The following is a 19,185-nucleotide window of genomic DNA, read 5'->3' as shown; positions in this document are numbered from 1 at the left end:
CTGTAGTGGGGATGGGATGTAAGTAGAGTCTCTATAGCAGGGATTGGATGTAAGTAGAGTCTCTGTAGCGGGGATGGGATGTAAGTAGAGTCTCTATAGCGGGGATGGGATGTAAGTAGAGTCTCTATAGCAGGGATTGGATGTAAGTAGAGTCTCTGTAGCGGGGATGGGATGTAAGTAGAGTCTCTATAGCAGGGATTGGATGTAAGTAGAGTCTCTATAGCAGGGATGGGATGTAAGTAGAGTCTCTGTAGCAGGGATGGGATGTAAGTAGAGTCTCTATAGCAGGGATGGGATGTAAGTAGAGTCTCTGTAGCGGGGATGGGATGTAAGTAGAGTCTCTATAGCAGGGATGGGCTACTGGCCCTCGGATACATTTTTTATTTCTTTTTTTTAAAACTCAGTCGAGTCTCAATTTACAGTTGCAAGTTAGAATAGTAGAATAGACATGGTGTAATAAAAAATGTGTTATGTCAGTCACTGATAGTCACTCAATTAGCCCATATCAGCTAACATTTTTTAGATTGATAAATTAGTCTAGCGGCCAGCAATCTAAACTTAGTAATCATGGATGAATTACCAGCCCCATTGATTTTGTTTCTCAGTCTCACTCAGGTATCACATTAAAAACTGCAAACATTTCTCTCCACCCTATGGCAAAATGTAAAATGACAACTTTTCCCCCGTCCAATGGCAAAATGAGTAGAATTTGATGAAATAACCATTTTCTCTATATCCCATGTCAAAATGAGTAGAATTGGATGAAATAACCATTTTCTCTATATCCCATGTCAAAATGAGTAGAATTGGATGAAATAACCATTTTCTCTATATCCCATGTCAAAATGAGTAGAATTGGATGAAATAACCATTTTCTCTATATCCCATGTCAAAATGAGTAGAATTGGATGAAATAACCATTTTCTCTATATCCCATGTCAAAATGAGTAGAATTGGATGAAATAACCATTTTCTCTATATCCCATGGCAAAATGTGTAGAATTGGATGAAATAACCATTTTCTCTATATCCCATGGCAAAATGAGTAGAATTGCACGACATTAACTCTAAAACGTAAAACATTTCTCTCCGAGGTCAAGAGTGGGGCTGCTAAAATATTTTGCTTGCAATGTGGTGGGTGGGGGGATGCACATGTGGGTACGCAGACCTGAAAGCAACTTTTTTGTGGCCCCCACCCCCATCAAATTTGCTCATCTCTGCTCTATAGCATCTCCACCCCACCACTGTCCCCTTAAAACTGACTCTAACTCAAGTCCTATCTAAAGAATTTACCAAGCAATTCCTTGAACTTCCTCAATTATTGTGACCTGATTTGGTTCATGAATAAAATGTTACTGGCATCCTTAAAAGTCTACATCTGGTCTCTTCACCCCTCTTTTTTCCAGAGCCCCAGTTTGCCAAAGAACACGAGCTGTTTGCCAGCATCAATTCCACCCGGGTCAGGCTCAATCTAATTGGGTGGAACAATGGCGGCTGCCCAATCACCTCATTCACCCTGGAGTACCGTCCGGTGGAGACAGCAATGTGGACCATGGCCCAGCGCACCTCACTAACCAAGAGCTACATCCTGTACGACCTGGCGGAAGCCACCTGGTACGAGCTGCAGATGAAGGTGGTCAACAGCGCTGGCTTCGCCGAGAAGAAAATCACATTCGCCACGCTCAACGCAGATGGAAGTAAGTTCAGTTCGGTGGTCCTCTAGGATGACAATATTTTTTCCTAAACCATGAGAGTTTCATTCACAAAAGAAGTCCTTCCAAAGAAACATATTTGACTACGATTCTTAGTCCTCCCAAGTCCAGCCCTGGTGATAAATAGTCATGCCTAATACTCGGGATGGTTCCTCTCCCCACAGGCACTATCCCTCCTCTGTTGAAGACAGTGGACCCCATCACAGACAACATGTCAGGCAACGAGGGGCTGAAGATGATGGTGACCATCACCTGTATTCTGGTGGCTGCTGTCATGGTCTTCATCCTCCTGATGGTGCTGAAGAGGAGGAGGAGGGAGCAGAGGCTCAAGAGGCTACGCGGTGAGTCAGAACATAAAGACACACACACGCACACGCGCACACACACACACACACAATAGAAACAAGGCAAACAATAACACACAAGCACTTTAGAGATTTATGCTCAAGAGAGTGAGGATCAATTAACTTGAGCAGAGTAGAATTGTGAGTTTGTGACTATTGACTTTCATTATGTAATTTGGAGGCTATGAGTTTAGCTAACACCGTAGAACGGTCTGATCAGATCTAGTGTTCCACTATTAATTTGCAAACACTCTAATGTTCTAGTTTTGAAAATCTAGGAAATTGGCTTGGTGCCTATGATTGTAATATGTTAGCTTTTGTCAACCACAACTCTGCATTGTTACTAACTTATTGTATGCTGACTTCACAGATGCAAAAAGCCTGGCAGAAATGCTGATGAGGTACGTGAAGAGGAATAAATCTTAACTATAGATAGGAATCATAAAATACTTTAAAGTAACTGTCCAGTGTTTCTAGATTTCTGTGAAATATGACCTATAATTACTTACAATATGAGTAAAATAGTAACAAAAAAAATGGTAATTAAGTGTGTTAAAAAGCAGCTTTTTTGTGTTGGAAGGGTGTGGGCGTACCCCAACAACGGAATGGTGTGGGCATATACCAGTCATTAAAAATATTAACGGGAGTAGACCGATGATTGGCCAGCTCATCCTTCTCTAGACTGCTGATTGGCCAGCTCATCCTCCTCAGGAGTATGACATCATACTCTATTAGGAAATAAAAAGTATTTTTCAGTTTGAGGTAGGGTTTTTGCGGCCAATTTATGCTTTGGCCACAAAGCCAAAGGACGAGGCAACAAATCAAATCAAATCAAATTTTATTGGTCGCATACACATGGTTAGCAGATGTTATTGTGAGTGTAGCGAAATGCTTATGCTTCTAGATCCAACAGTGCAGCAGTATCTAACAGGTAATATCTAACAATTCCACAACAAAACTTAATATCTAACAAATTCCACAACAAAACCTAATACACACAATCTAGTAAATGAATGGGATAAGAATATATAAATATAAAATTATGGTTGAGCAGTGACAGAGAGGCTAAGATGCAATAGATAGTATAGAATAGATAGTGAAGGATACAGTATACAGTATATACATATGAGATATGTAATGCAAGATATGTAAACATTCTTAAAGTGGCATTATTAAAGTGACTAGTGTTCCATTTATTAAAGTGGCCAAGGATATCAAGTCTGTACATTTAACATTACATTTAAGTCATTTAGCAAATTGGTAAGTAGGTAGGCAGCCGCCTCTCTGTAGGTAGGCAGCCGCCTCTCTGTGTAAGTGATGGCTGTTTAACAATCTGATGGCCTTGAGATAGAAGCTGTTTTTCAATGTTGGTATGAGTTAACATAAGATTAACTTTTAAAAGTGAGATTCTCACTGGACAGTTACTTTAAAACTATGACAGAAAACTTACAAACAATACAACAAAAGTCCCTTACTGACATTTCTATCTCCTAGTAAAAACACACGGACACCAGACACATCGAACAAACAGCAAGCCATGAGAATGCACATCGACATCCCCCGAGCCCAGCTGCTCATCGAAGAGAGAGATACTATGGAGACTATCGGTGAGACAAGTCTGCCACGCCAGTTTATCCCTTGCATGTTATATTTGCTAATCTTTTCTAATAACTCAATGTCTTCCTGCCTGTTTTCTGTCTCTCAGACGACAGGTCGACAGTGCTGCTGACTGATAATGACTTTGGGGAGACGTCCAAACAGAAGTCGTCCACTGTCACGCACACAGTCCACTACCAGTCCCTGTCGCAGGCCACCGGCCCACTGGTGGACGTCTCCGATGCCCGGCCTGGAACCAGTAAGAGCTTTACCCATTTAATCACCTCTATATCCCACCCCTCACCACCTTTACTCTGTCGTCCCCTGGAAGAATAGGGATAATTCATTGTTGTTTATTTGTTTGTAGTTATGTGAAATAAGAGAATGCTCTCTTATTTTTTGATATAGTTGCATTCAATCCAAGCATCTGCTGTAACTTTAAATCATTGTACATATTTATTTATCTCTCAGGTGCCTGTAACTGGACCCCAGTCCTTCAATCAATGTTTAGACTCTAGTTTTTATAAACAACAGCTCTAACAATAAACCTCAATGTATTCACATACCTTGATCCCAAATCCATTTTAAGCAAACTAGAATTTTCAGCTTATCATAGTTTCAACCCTCAGATGCACTCACAGAGCCCACATCCCAGAGCAGTGTGAGCCAAGCCAGTGGCTGCACAGTGGCTTATGGAGGCTCTGTTGCTGCTGAGCTTCAGTGGAGCTGAACTGATGAAGAGAGGAGAGGCATCTGGCTCCACCTGACAGCTCACCTGATTGGGCTCTTTGAGGCTGGCTGGGCAGCACTGTGGGCCTAAACCTTATCTTCTGACTCAGCCATATCTATCCAGAGTGTTGGGCAAACACTGCCTGGTGCTCCAGTCTCCAGCCCACTGATGGAATTACTCCACTCTGACCTATTACTATTACCACTGCTATTCTTCTCTGGCTTCTCCTGGCCTAATCTAATCATGGCCGTTCTAAAGGGACATTCTGATTTGGTGCCATTGATGCATAGCACAGTAGGTTAAATGTCTGGGTCAGACCGAATATGATACTATTTTTTCTTTGGGGAATATTATATCTACTGTGAAAGGTTAGGATGATAGTTTCAAAGCTATTAATTATTATTGATCAATAGATGTCTCTGTAATTTGATACACAGAAAATTAATACTCAATGTATGCTATTTACTGTCTAGTAGCACTTCAGTGGTACGTATGAAATGGCACCCTATTCCATTGGGACTCTGGTCAAAAGTACTGCACTACATAGGAGATAGGGTGCCAATTCCGACACTGCCTAAGCCTCTCATCAGTAATGACCTTGGCCCTTTCACCCCCAGACCCCACAGCACGCCGCACTGCCAAAGCAGGCCCTGCAGCCAGCAGGAACCGATACGCCAGCCAGTGGACCCTGAACCCCCCCCAACCACCCACCTCCTCCCACACCCTGAGCACAGACTGGAGACTGCCCACACCGCGCGCCGCCGGCTCTGTGGACAAGGAGAGCGATAGCTACAGCGTCAGCCCATCGCAGGACACAGGTACTGGACTGACCCTATGTCTCACATACAACATTAGTCTGCAGCAAAGGGGAGACCACTACTACTGTACGTGGAAGGGTCAGAGTGCTCACGGTATGTTTTAAGATATTTCCTATATATCTTAGGAAATTTCAGCTATATGCATGTACTATAATGGATGTTGCTTCTTTGTCTGTGTGTGTGTGTGTGTGTGTGTGTGTGTGTGTGTGTGTGTGTGTGTGTGTGTGTGTGTGTGTGTGTGTGTGTGTGTGTGTGTGTGTGTGTGTGTGTGTGTGTGTGTGTGTGTGTGTGTGTGTGTGTGTGTGTGACTACGCAGACCGTGCGCGGAGCAGCATGGTGTCGACAGAGAGCGCGTCGTCCACGTACGAGGAGCTGGCCCGAGCATACGAGCACGCTAAGATGGAGGAGCACCTGCGGCACGCCAAGTTCACCATCACAGAATGCTTCATCTCCGACACCTCCTCAGAGCAAATGACTGCCGGCACCAATGACTACACAGACAGCCTGACGTCCAGCACGCCATCCGAGTCAGGCATCTGCAGGTTCACCGCCTCCCCGCCCAAGCCTCAGGACGTCAGCCGGGTTATGAACATGGCAGCACCCAAGGCCCACAGACCGGGTATACAGAACACACGCACAGTACAGTTCAAACCTCACTGAAACTTCATTATTTTCCTCATTACTCTAGATCAGTGTTTTCCACCTCCGGTCCTCCAGTACCCCCAACAGTACATATTTTTGTTGTGGCCCTGGACAAGCATACCTGATTCTACTCATCAAGCCCTTGACAAGTTGAATTAAGTGTTCTGCCCCAATTAGACCTTGTGCCACTGCATTACTACTATAACTTCCACAGCTCTCTAGGCCTGTTCAAAGTTCAACGTTTCATAGCTTTCATTTAACCCAGCATATTACAAAACGCCTATTGCAAAATAATGATCATGGTCATAAGGTACACTTCCTCAGATAACACCTCTGGAATGCTTGATGAAGTACAAACTAGAGGTCGACCGATTAATCAGAATGGCCGATTAATTAGGGCTGATTTCGAGTTTTCATAACAATAGGAAATCGGTATTTGGCCGATTTATTTTAAAAATATATACAGTGGGGAGAACAAGTATTTGATACACTGCCGATTTTGCAGGTTTTCCTACTTACAAAGCATGTAGAGGTCTGTAATTTTTATCATAGGTACACTTCAACTGTGAGAGACCGAATCTAAAACAAAAATCCAGAAAATCACATTGTATGATTTTTAAGTAATTAATTTGCATTTTATTGCATGACATAAGTATTTGATACATCAGAAAAGCAGAACTTAATATTTGGTACAGAAACCTTTGTTTGCAATTACAGAGATCATACGTTTCCTGTAGTTCTTGACCAGGTTGAGCCGCAGCTGCCACCGAGGGTAGATCTCCCCTATAGGTTCAGGTTTGCGGCCGGAAGTCCGCACCTTGGGGGGGGGGGGGGGGGGGGGGGGGGGTACTCACGCCCTGACCTTAGAAAGCCGTTTTATTTCTCTAGTTGGTTAGGTCAGGGTGTGATTTGGGGTGGGCATTCTATGTTGTTTGTTTCTATGTTTTGGCCGGGTATGGTTCTCAATCAGACCCAGCTGTCTATCGTTGTCTCTGATTGGGAATCATACTTAGGCAGCCTTTTTTCCTTTTGGTAGTTGTGGGTAGTTGTCTTCGTTTGTGCATGTATAGCCTTACGGAGCTTCACGTTAATTTGTTGTATTATTGTTTTGTTGGCGACATTTGCAAATAAAGAAAAATGTACGCTCACGACGCTGCAACTTGGTCCATTCCATACGACGATCGTGATATCTAGCGTGTCCTGCATTGCTGTAACGTCCTGACCAGAGATCTTATGTGTTTTGATTGTTTAGTGTTGGTCAGGACGTGAGCTGGGTGGGAATTCTATGTTGTGTGTCTAGTTTGTCTGTTTCTGTGTCCAGCGTAATATGGTTCTCAATCAGAGTCAGCTGTCAATCGTTGTCCCTGATTGAGAATCATATATAGGAGGCTTGTTTTGTGTTGGGATTTTGTGGGTGATTGTTTCCTGTTCACGTATTCGTCTCTTTGTTTATTAAATATGTTGAACACTAAAGGGGAGTGTGTGGCGAAGTCAGGTAGGAGACCTGCGCCAACTTCCCGGGCTTACCGTGGAGAGCGAGAGTACGGGCAGACACCGTGTTATGCGGAAGAGCGCACGGTGTCTCCTGTACGTGTGCATAGCCCGGTGCGGGTTATTCCACCTCCCCGCACTGGGCGGGCTAGATTGAGCATTGAGCCAAGTGCCATGAAGCCGGCTCAACATATCTGGCCTCCAGTACGTCTCCTCGGGCTGGTGTACATGGCACCAACCTTACGAATGGTGTCCCCGGTTCGCCAACACAGCCCAGTGCGGGTTATTCCACCACCCCGCACTGGACGGGCTACGGGTAGCATTCAACCAGGTAAGGTTGGGCTCAGGCTTGGTGCTCAAGGGAGCCAGTACGCCTGCACGGTCCGGTATATCCGGCGCCACCTTCCCGCCCCAGCCCAATACCACCAGTGCCTACACCACGCACCAGGCTTCCAGTGCGTCTCCAGAGCCCTGTTCCTCCTCCACGCACTCTCCCTGTGGTTCGTGTCTCCAGCCCAGTACCTCCAGTTCCGGCACCACGCACCAAGCCTCCTGTGCGTCTCCAGAGCCCTGTACGCACTGTTCCTTCTCCCCGCACTCGCCCTGAGGTGCGTGCCCTCAGCCCGGTACCACCTGTGCCGGTACCACGCACCAGGCCTATAGTGCGCTTTGAGAGTCCAGTGTGCCCTGTTCCTGCTCCCCGCACTAGCCTTGAGGTGCGTGTCTCCAGTCCGGTACCACCAGTTGCGGCACCACGCACCAGGCCTACTGTGCGCCTCAGCAGGTCAGAGTCGGCCGTCTGCCCAACGCCGCCTGCACTGCTAGTCTGCCCAGCGCCATCTGAGCTGCCTGCCTGCCCAGCGCCGTCTGAGCTATCCGTCTGCCCAGTGCCGTCTGAGCCATCCGTCTGCCCAGTGCCGTCTGAGCGATCCGTCTGCCCAGTGCCGTCTGAGCCATCCGTCTGCCCAGTGCCGTCTGAGCGATGCGTCTGCCCAGTGCCGTCTGAGCCATCCGTCTGCCCAGCGCCGTTAGAGCCGCCCGTCTGTCCCGAGCCGTTAGAGCCGTCCGTCAGTCAGGAGCTGCCAGAGCCGCCAGCCAGTTAGGAGCTGCCAGAGCCGCCAGCCAATCAGGAGCTGCCAGAGCCGCCAACCAGTCAGGAGCTGCCAGAGCCGCCAGCCAGTCCGGAGCTGCCACTCAGTCCGGAGCTGCCACTCAGTCCGGAGCTGCCACTAGTCCGGAGCTGCCCCTCTGTCCTGAGCTACCTCTCTGTCCTGAGCTACCTCTCTGTCCTGAGCTACCTCTCTGTCCTGAGCTGTCTCCTCTATCTAGGGGGGACCTTTGTGAAGGTTCCTAGACCAGGGTCGGGGGCGAGGGTCGCCACTCAAATGACGCTAAGGAGGGGGACAAAGACAATGGTGGAGTGGTGTCCTCGTCCTGCGCCGGAGCCGCCACCGCGGACAGATGCCCACCCAGACCCTCCTCTTGAGTTTTAGGGGCGTGTTCGGAGTCCGCACCTCAGGAGGGGGGTACTGTAACGTCCTGACCAGAGTTCTTATGTGTTTTGCTTGTTTAGTGTTGGTCAGGACGTGAGCTGGGTGGGAATTCTATGTTGTGTGTCTAGTTTGTCTGTTTCTGTGTCCAGCCTAATATGGTTCTCAATCAGAGGCAGCTGTCAATCGTTGTCCCTGATTGAGAATCATATATAGGAGGCTTGTTTTGTGTTGGGATTTTGTGGGTGATTGTTTCCTGTCTCTGTGTTTGTGTTCTGCACCAGATAGGTCTGTCTCGGTTTTCACATTTGTTATTTTGTATTTTGTATAGTGTTCACGTATTCGTCTCTTTGTTTATTAAATATGTTGAACACTAGCCGCGCTGCATTTTGGTCCTCTCCTTCACCAATGCAAGAAAACCCTGACAGTTGCATATAATCGATGCGGTGCGCATTCGTGAAACAGGACTGTCGTTGCTCCAACGTGTACCTAACCATAAACATCAATGCCTTTCTTAAAATCAATACACAAGTATATATTTTTAAACCTGCATATTTAGTTAATATTGCCTGCTAACATGAATTTCTTTTAACTAGGGAAATTGTGTCACTTCTCTTGCAACAGAGTCAGGGTATATGCAGCAGTTTGGGCCGCCTGGCTCGTTGCGAACTGTGTGAAGACTATTTCTTCCTAACAAAGACAGCCAACTTTGCCAAACGGGGGATGATTTAACAAAAGAGCATTTGCGAAAAAAGCACAATCGTTTTACGACTGTACCTAACCACAAACATCAATGCCTTTCATAAAATCAATACACAGAAGTATATATTTTTTAAACCTGCATATTTAGTTAAAAGAAATCCAGGTTAGCAGGCAATATTAACCAGATGAAATTGTGTCACTTCTCTTGCGTTCACTGCACGCAGAATCAGGGTATATGCAACAGTTTGGGCCGCCTGGCTCGTTGCGAACTAATTTGCCAGAATTTTACGTAATTATGAATTAACATTGAAGGTTGTGCAATGTAACAGGAATATTTAGACTTATGGATGCCACCCGTTAGATAAAATACGGAACGGTTCCGTATTTCACAAAAAAAAAAGTTTTGTTTTCGAGATAATAGTTTCCGGATTCGACCATATTAATAACCTAATGCTTGTATTTCTGTGTGTTATTATGTTATAATTAAGTCTATCATTTGATAGAGCAGTCTGACTGAGCGACGGTAGGCAGCAGCAGGCTCTTAAGCATTCATTCAAACAGCACTTTCGTGCGTTTTGCCAGCAGCTCTTCGCAATGCTTGAAGCATTGCGCTGTTTATGACTTCAAGCCTATCAACTCCCGAGATTAGGCTGGTTAACCGATGTGAAATGGCTAGCTAGTTAGCGGGGTGCGCGCTAATAGCGTTTCAAACGTCACTCGCTCTGAGACTTGGAGTAGTTGTTCCCCTTGCTCTGCATGGGTAACGCTGCTTCGATGGTGGCTGTTGTCGATGTGTTCCTGGTTCGAGCCCAGGTAGGAGCGAGGAGAGGGACGGAAGCTATACTGTTACACTGGCAATACTAAAGTGCATATAAGAACATCCAATAGTCAAAGGTATATGAAATACAAATCGTATAGAGAGAAATAGTCCTATAATTCCTATAATAACTACAACCTAAAACTTCTTACCTGGGAATATTGAAGACTCATGTTAAAAGGAACCACCAGCTTTCATATGTTCTCATGTTCTGAGCAAGGAACTTAAACGTTAGCTTTCTTACATGGCACATATTGCACTTTTACTTTCTTCTCCAACACTTTGTTTTTGCATTATTTAAACCAAATTGAACATGTTTCATTATTTATTTGAGGCTAAATTGATTTTATTGATGTATTATATTAAGTTAAAATAAGTGTTCATTCAGTATTGTTGTAATTATCATTATTACAAATACATTTTTAAAATCTGCCGATTAATCGGTATCGGCTTTTTAGGTCCTCCAATAATCGGTATCGGTATCAGCGTTGAAAAATCATAATCGGTCGACCTCTAGTACAAACACCATTAAAACCCCAGTAATACCCCTCTCACAGTGCTGTATTCATCTTCAGTGCTCTGCAGCAATGTCTGCACATGGAGGATCTGTTTGTTCATCTGTCTGTCTGTCCGTCTGTCCGTCTGTCTGACACTGTCCTCCCCCAGGTTGGCCTCATATGACCTGCTGCTACTCAACTCCTATTCCTATTGGTTCCACTGTCTGGCGCAGCTTGTGGACAGACCAAACAGAATGGGTTGAAATACATAGACATGAGGAAATGCACATTTTTCAAAAACTTTTTGTAAAAAATACACACACACAGACAGATTGTATATAGTACGTTTAGCAAGTCCTGGCCTGCCATGTTGTCAGTCTGGGCTGGGTGCATGAAGACTAGCTTGGTGTGGATGTTGTCTGAAGGCAGGACCTAGGTTGGGCTGAGTTAGACAAGGTAGACAGGTTTTGTCTATCTGAGCTGGGTCTTGAGTTTCCATTCCTCATTATGTTTTCATGGTGCACGCACGAGCCAGCTGCCCACAGTCATCAGCCAGCGGGAGGCTTAAACGGTCAGCTGAGGGCAAGTAGAGGCTATCTGTCAAGCCAATCTAAAGCTATAGTCTGTCAATACAAAACAGCACTTTACTGCCACAATGGAGATGTTCAGCGCGATATCAGTCTTTCAGACACAGAGCCTGTTGTAGCGTCGTGCTAACCCTGGTGTCACTTTCATCCAGCGGGAGCTGGGCGACACCAGCGACACGTAGACACGCTTTACAGGTTTCTACAATAAGTCCCTGTTGAAGACCGTTGTTGCCAGTCTGGTATAGCATCAGCCAGCTCTGTTTTGGCACACACTGTGGAATTCACCCATGTTAGTTTGAACACAGTTCATTTTTATGGTGTTTTTGCCCAATGAGTGTCACATAGTAGCATCAGAATCCTCAAGAAAAAAAGGCTATATTTTCAATGTAAAACATACATGTCGATGCTGGCATACAATAGTGATGGCATACAAAAGTGCTTGATGGATATCTGTCTGTCTGTCTGACAGTGGCCCACTGCCCCCCCCCCCCCCCCCCCCCTTCTGTAGTAATGTACCTTTGCCCTGAGTTGACCCTGTGACCTCCTCTGTCAGTCACACAGTGACACGGAGGAGGGGACAGCCCTCTCTCCTGTTACTCTGACACGTTTCAATCACAATCACACACACCTGATACTGATACACTGGGTCAACCTGGGGTCATGACTTTGACATTAAGTGCGTCCACTACGTGTGGCATTTGGCAAGCTCATTTCTTCATGTGAGTGTGTGACCATAGTCATTGGCGCAAGCTGGATGGAAACATTGGGCAATGATCCGTGTGACATCTCATAAACAGTCTGTCCTGTACAATTACTGTAGGAAGCCAATTATAGAGGAAGATCTTGAGGTTTTCAGCTCATAAACATTTACTGCAACACTGTTTATTGTGTCATGGGCCTTTAAACAAGCGAAAGTGTCAATGTATATTTGTGTGTTTGTGTGTGGGGGTGTGTGCATGTGTGTCTGTCTGTTTACTAGTGTGTGGGTAGTTGTGGAAGCTCATTGGAAGGCCAGATTACAGAAAATGAGAACAACTTCTTCCCCAGCAGCACAGATTAACTTGGTCACACGGAATGTTAAAACACTCATTTAGAGTGCCTTTGGAAAGTATTCAGACCCTTTGACTTTTTCCACATTTTGTTACATTACAGCCTTATTCTAAAATTAATTAAATTGTTATTTTCCTCATCAATCTACACATACTACCCCATAATGACAAAGCAAAAAATGTTTTTTTTGCTCATTTATATATATATGAAAAAGATTGGCACACCTGTATTTGGGGAGTTTCTCCCATTCTTCTCTGCATATCCTCTCAAGCTCTGTCAGGCTGGATGGGGAGCATTGCTGCACAGATATTTTCAGGTCTCTCCAGAGATGTTAGATCGGGTTCAAGTCCGGGCCCTGGCTGGGCTACTCGAGGACATTCAGAAACTTGTCCCGAAGCCACTCCTGCGTTGTCTTGGCTGTGTTCTTAGGGTTGTTGTCCTGTTGGAAGATGAACCCTCGCCCCAATCTGAGGTCCTGAGCGCTCTGGAGCAGGTTTTCATCAAGGATCTCTCTGTACTTAGTCTCCTAGTCCCTGAAAAACATACCCACAGCATGATTCTGCCACCACCATGCTCCACCGTAGGGATGGTGCCAGGTTTCCTCCAGACATGACGCTTGGCATTCAGGCCAAAGAGGGCAACCTTGGTTTCATCAGAACAGAGAATCTTGTCTCTCATGGTCTGAAAGTCTTACGGTGCCTTTTGGCAAACTCCAAGTGGGCTGTCATGTGCCTTTTACTGAGGAGTTGCTTGCGTCTGGCCACTCTATCATAAAGGCCTGATTGGTGGAGTGCTGCAGAGATGGTTGTCCTTCTGGAAGGTTCTCCCGTCTCCACAGAGTTACTGTAGAGCTCGGTGTCTTGGTCACCTCCCTGACCAATGCCCTTCTCCCCCGATTGTTCCGTTTGGCCAGGCAGCTACCTCTAGGAAGAGTCTTGGTGGTTCTTAACTTCTTCCATTTAAGAAGGATGGAGGCCACTGATTTCTTGGGGACCTTACATGCTGCAGAAATGTTTTGGTACCCTTCCCCATAAATGTTTTGGTACCCTTCCCCAGATCTTTGCCTCGACACAATCCTGTCTCGGAGCTCTACGGACATTTCCTTCAACCTAATGGCTTGGTCTTTCGCTCTGACATGCACTGGCAACTGTTGAACCTTATACAGTGGTAGAAAAAGTATTTGAACCTTTTGGAATTACCTGGTCTTCTGTATAAATTGGTCATAAAATTTGATCTGATCTTCATCTAAGTCACAACAATAGACAAACACAGTCTGCTTAAACTAATAACACACAAACAATTGTACGTTTTCATGTCTTTATACACCGTGTAAACATTCACATTGCATGGTGGAAAAAGTATGTGAACCCTTGGTTTTAATAACTGGTTGGCCCTACTTTGGCAGCAATAACCTCAACCAAACGTTTTCTGTCGTTTCGGATCAGACCTGCAGAAGGAATTTTGGACCATTCCTCTTTACAAAATTGTTTCAGTACAGCAATATTCTTGAGATGTCTTGTGTGAACCGCTCTCTTGAGGTCATGCCACAGCATCTCAATTGGGTTGAGGTCAGGACTTTGACTGGGCCACTCCAGAAGGCGTATTTTCTTCTGTTTAAGCCATTCTGTTGTTGATTTACTTCTGTGTTTTGGGTCATTGTCCTGTTCACCGTACTTTACAGTTGGGATGAGGTTTTGATGTTGGTGTGTTGTTCCTTTTTTTCTCCACACATAGTGCTGTGTGTTCCTTCCAAACAACTCAACTTTAATTTAATCTGTACACAGAATATTTTGGAACATCCAGGTGCTCTTTTGCGAACTTCTGATGTGCAGCAAAGTTTTTTTGGACAGCAGTGGCTTCTTCCGTGGTGTCCTCCCATGAACACCATTCTTGTTTACTGTTTTACGTATCGTAGACTTGTCAACAGAGATGTTAGCATGTTCCAGAGATTTCTTTAAGTCTTTAGCTGACACTCTAAGATTCTTCTTAACCTCATTGAGCATTCTGTGCTGTGCTTTTGTAGTCATCTTTGCAGGACGGCCACTGCTAGGGAGAGTAGCAACAGTGCTGAATTTTCTCCATTTATAGACAATTTGTCTTAGCGTGGACTGATGAACATCGTGGCTTTTAGAATTACTTTTGTAACCCTTTCCAGCTTTATGTAAGTCAACAATTCTTAATCTTGGGTCTTCTGAGATCTCTTTTGTTTGAGGCATGGTTCACATCGGGCAATGCTTCTTGTGAATAGCAAAACTCAAATTTGTTTTTTTATAGGGCAGCTCTAACCAACATCTCCAATCTCGTCTCAATGATTGTACTCCAGGTTAGCTGACACCTGACTCCAATTAGCTTTTGGAGAAGTCATTAGCCTAGGGGTTCACATACTTTTTCCAAACTACACTGTAAATGTTTAAATTATGTATTCAATATAGACAAGAAAAATACTATAATTTGTGTCATTAGTTTAAACAGACTGTGTATGTCTGCTGTTGTGACTTAGAGGAAGATCAGATCTAATTTTATGTAAAACTTATGCAGAAATCCAGGTAATTCCAAAGGGTTCACATACTTTTTCTTTCCACTGTATATACAGGTGTGTGCCTTTACAAATCATGTCCAATCAGTTGAATTTACCACAGGTGGACTCCAATGAAGTTGTAGAAACATCTCAAGAATGATCAATGGAAACAGGATTCACCTGAGCTCAATTTCGAGTCTCATAGCAAAGGGTCTGAATACTTATGCAAATAAGTACAAATGAAAAAAAATATAAGAAAAAATTCTAATAACCTGTTTACTCTTTGTCATTATGGGATATTGTGTGTAGATTGAGGATTATTTTTTTTCATCCATTTGAAAATAAGGCTGAAACGTAGCAAAATGTGGAAAAAGTCAGAGTCTGAACACTTTCTGAAGGCACTGTACATCAAACCCCCCAGCTAGAGACTTATTGCATGGCTGGCAATCATTATTGTGTAGCTGATACAAGTTGTGCCATTACCCACGTACTGCAATTTACAGCCTGATGGATTTCAGCTAAGTCAATTCCTAATGAGCTCCCAAAGAAAAGCTTAAATCTATATTTAATTCAATTAAAGCTGGTCACCATTTATCATCTTTACTTGTTATAATAAAGCCTGTAATATAAACAGTAAATTATGCATGCTCCCCATGAACTCTGGAATTCAGTCACTAAGGTCACATGTAGGATACAATCTACATAGACGAGCCGGTCCTCCTCTGTGTGACGAGGTGGTGATGGTGGTGGTGGGGGATAGTGATTTGCATTGAAAAGGCCAGTCACTGAAGCCTGCTGATCTCTCTGACCTCAGAAAGATTCATATTGAAGACATCCATTAGAACAGTAATGGAACAGTACACGTCTCCCCACCACTCCTAATCAAGTGTCAAATATTTAGTACGACTACTGGACACGTCTTTGTGATGAGCTAATTTCCTAAAATTAATACGTAGTTTATTCAGTGGACGAGATACATTTACAGCAGACGTGATTGTATCATCATCCACTCAACCATGTCCAGTGATTCACTCACTGTTTGCATGGGGGAATACTGTGTAGAAAAGCCCAAGTCTTTTAAAGTGCTGCAGTGTCATTAACTAAATGTAGACTTGGGTTACATCACAGGCTTGGTTTATTCTGGCTCCTGGACAGCAAAGATTCTGTCTCCAAATGAGATTTGAACCACCTTTCTGCTTCAGTTATCCCCAGGTACAGATGAGCAGAGTTTGAGAGTGGGGCAGGGCTGTTTGACATAATAGTCCTGAAGAAATTGAAAAGTGATTTGAATATGAATCTGACAGGTTAATGCAGCAATATCAAAGGATAATAAATCCCGTCATCAAGCCATGAAAAATCCTATCGTCTTGAAACCCTTATAGAATCTGTATCCTCCCGACCCAATACGAAAGTTTACATTACATTATCCAAACTCAAATCGTATTTCCTCAACTCATTTGATTTCCTATCAAATGCCATATATCCTCACAGTAAGTAGATACCTTATGAAAATACGCATATGGAATAGAAAATAACTAATAGAACGTAACCAAGTAATGCTGACATTGAGAACTGTCCTCCCAGCTCAGTATGTAGTGAGTGCACCCCTCTAACATTCCTGACTCGTACCCCTTTAACATTCCTGACTGGGTACCCTTCTAACATTCCTGACTGGTACCCCTCTAACATGCCTGACTCGTACCCCTTTAACATTCCTGACTGGGTACCCTTCTAACATTCCTGACTGGTACCCCTTTAACCTTCCTGACTGGGTACCCTTCTAACATTCCTGACTGGTACCCATTTAACCTTCCTGACTGGTACCCCTTTAACCTTCCTGACTGGGTACCCTTCTAACATTCCTGACTGGTACCCCTTTAACCTTCCTGACTGGGTACCCTTCTAACATTCCTGACTGGTACCCATTTAACCTTCCTGACTGGGTACCCTTCTAACATTCCTGACTGGGTACCCCTCTAACCTTCCGGACTGGTACCCCTTTAACCTTCCTGACTGGGTGCCCCTCTAACCTTCCTGACTGGGTACCCCTCTAACATTCCTGACTGGTACCCCTTTAACCTTCCTGACTGGGTACCCTTCTAACATTCCTGACTGGTACCCCTTTAACCTTCCTGACTAGGTACCCTTCTAACCTTCCTGACTGGGTACCCCTCTAACCTTCCTGACTGGGTACCCCTCTAACCTTCCTGACTGGGTACCCCTCTAACATTCCTGACTGGGCACCCCTTTAACTTCCTGACTGGGTACCCCTCTAACATTCCTGAATGGTACCCCTTTAACCTTCCTGACTGGGTACCCCTCTAACCTTCCTGACTGGGTAACCCTCTAACATTCCTGACTGGGTACCCCTCTACCCTTCCTGACTGGGTACCCCTCTAACCTTCCTGACTGGGTACCCCTCCAACTTTCCTGACTGGCTACCCCTTTAAACGTTTTGACTGGGTACTCCTCTAAACTTCCTGACTGGGTACCCCTCTAACCTTTCTGACTGGGCACCCCTCTAACCGCCTCTTTGGTCTCATCCCTCAGGAGGAGAGCTGGTGCACCTGCCCCCGTACCTACGAATGGACTTCCTGTTAAACCGTGGCTCTACGTCGGGAGGCCGGGGGTCCAATGGTGGTAACGGAGGAAGAGAAGGAGGAGGAGGGGAGACAGGGGCGTTGGGTCAGGCGTGTTTGGAGCCCCAGAAGAGCCGCACACTGAAACGGCCCCCGCTCCTGGAACCCACACCCATGGAGGTGCCCACGTCCAGGGAGGTGCAGCAGTGGCAGCCAGGGACTGCCTCCACCCTGCCCCAGCGTGAGCCCACTGGCCGTGAGGCCACCGGAGACCTGGCCCAGGCCCAGGCTGCCAAGCTCAGCAGCTCACAGGAGTCCCTGCTAGACTCCAGAGGACACCTAAAACAGAGCAACAACCCCTACGCAAAGTCCTACACGCTGGTATAACACAAGGAGTTACGTTACACACTCCAGGACTTAGACTGTAAACTGTACTGCAGCTCTACACAGAGATCTGGCATGGAACAATGATGATGATGGACACTTTTCAACAACAACTAATACATATTTCTGACTCCAAGTGGATGCGTTACTTTGATTCTTTCTGTATTTCTTTCTCTTGCTTTCTTTCGTTCTTCTCTCTTCTCTATTCCTTTCTTTTGTTCTTGCTCCCTTCTTTCCTCTTCTTGCTCTCTGATTTCTCAGTTTTATTTTCTATTTGAGTATTCTTCTATTCTAAACTCCATATGAAAATTGCCAAAATAATGTATTTCAATTTGACAGAGAAAAATACTATTGAATTTATATCAATGATAATTATAGTCATTATTATTATTATATATAAAAATAAAAAAATGTCTAAAAACAAGAAGAAGAAGAGGAGGAGGACTCTGGAGCACTCTGCAGGAGGATATTGCTTTCTTCATTTATTTATTTTGTTTGTCGCAGTGTGATCAAATCGATGATTGGATAGCTGGTGGTTTTTCAATAATGAGAGGAGCCAAGGAAAATAACTGCATTAAAGCTGAACCTGTCTGTCCATGCCTTCGACTCAATCTACTCAGATAGATTGTTACTACATTCTTCAACCTTTCCAATGACTGCATGGGGACTGATCTATGACAATTACAGGAATGGCTGGAAAATCCAAAAGAGAATTTTGTCACACTATGAAAATTATACAATGTGAATATATATAAAAGAGATCACTTTTATTTGTGGATATTACAGGGAAAATGATTTGGTTAATAAAGTCCTTAGTCATGTTTGCACACGTGGGTTTGATTTGAGATTTGGACAATACTGCTTATTCTCTTTCTTCCTCCATCTCTACCCTCTCAGCCACCACAGAGCCCAGCACACCGATCACTCCATAGCCTGTGTGTTGTGTAACACAAGCACCCTTCACTATGTAGACACTGCAATAATTGATTTGGGTGTATCCATGATAAATTACTCTGAACAGGTCACCTGGATCGGATGTCTCACATTATATTAGCTAGTAGAGGGCAGGCAGGGTATAGACATCACTGCTCCTTATCAGACCTCAGGGGTATCTAACTCCATTGACCCGCTCCCCCTTAGTGCAGAGGGCTCTCTGGTTAAATAGGTATGATTTATCCACACTAGTGACGACTTATTGGTATGTGGAAAACTGTGGCAATCCAATACA

General features: G+C 44.6%; 1 protein-coding gene across 3 annotated transcripts in view; it reads left to right on the top strand.

Moving 5' to 3' along the window:
• Window positions 1-18,784, top strand: part of LOC129831921 (cell adhesion molecule DSCAM-like) — a 145,558-nt gene extending 126,774 nt beyond the window's left edge. For 2 of the 3 annotated variants that reach the window (XM_055895541.1, XM_055895543.1), the window contains 8 exons: window positions 1,407-1,697; window positions 1,877-2,053; window positions 2,427-2,457; window positions 3,551-3,663; window positions 3,762-3,911; window positions 5,000-5,293; window positions 5,517-5,819; window positions 17,545-18,784. In XM_055895541.1, coding sequence (XP_055751516.1) covers window positions 1,407-1,697; window positions 1,877-2,053; window positions 2,427-2,457; window positions 3,551-3,663; window positions 3,762-3,911; window positions 5,000-5,293; window positions 5,517-5,819; window positions 17,545-17,960 — 1,775 coding nt within the window. In that variant the 3' untranslated portion in view covers window positions 17,961-18,784. The remainder of the gene's footprint in view (window positions 1-1,406; window positions 1,698-1,876; window positions 2,054-2,426; window positions 2,458-3,550; window positions 3,664-3,761; window positions 3,912-4,999; window positions 5,294-5,516; window positions 5,820-17,544) is intronic. The other variant, XM_055895542.1, reaches the window with a different exon arrangement.
• The last annotated feature ends 401 nt before the right edge of the window (window positions 18,785-19,185 follow it).

This window comes from Salvelinus fontinalis, chromosome 33 (genome assembly GCF_029448725.1).
Source record: "Salvelinus fontinalis isolate EN_2023a chromosome 33, ASM2944872v1, whole genome shotgun sequence".
Classification (NCBI taxonomy): Eukaryota; Metazoa; Chordata; class Actinopteri; order Salmoniformes; family Salmonidae; genus Salvelinus; species Salvelinus fontinalis.
Note: the sequence above shows the minus strand (reverse complement) of the source record. Positions and strands in the feature narration are given on the sequence as shown.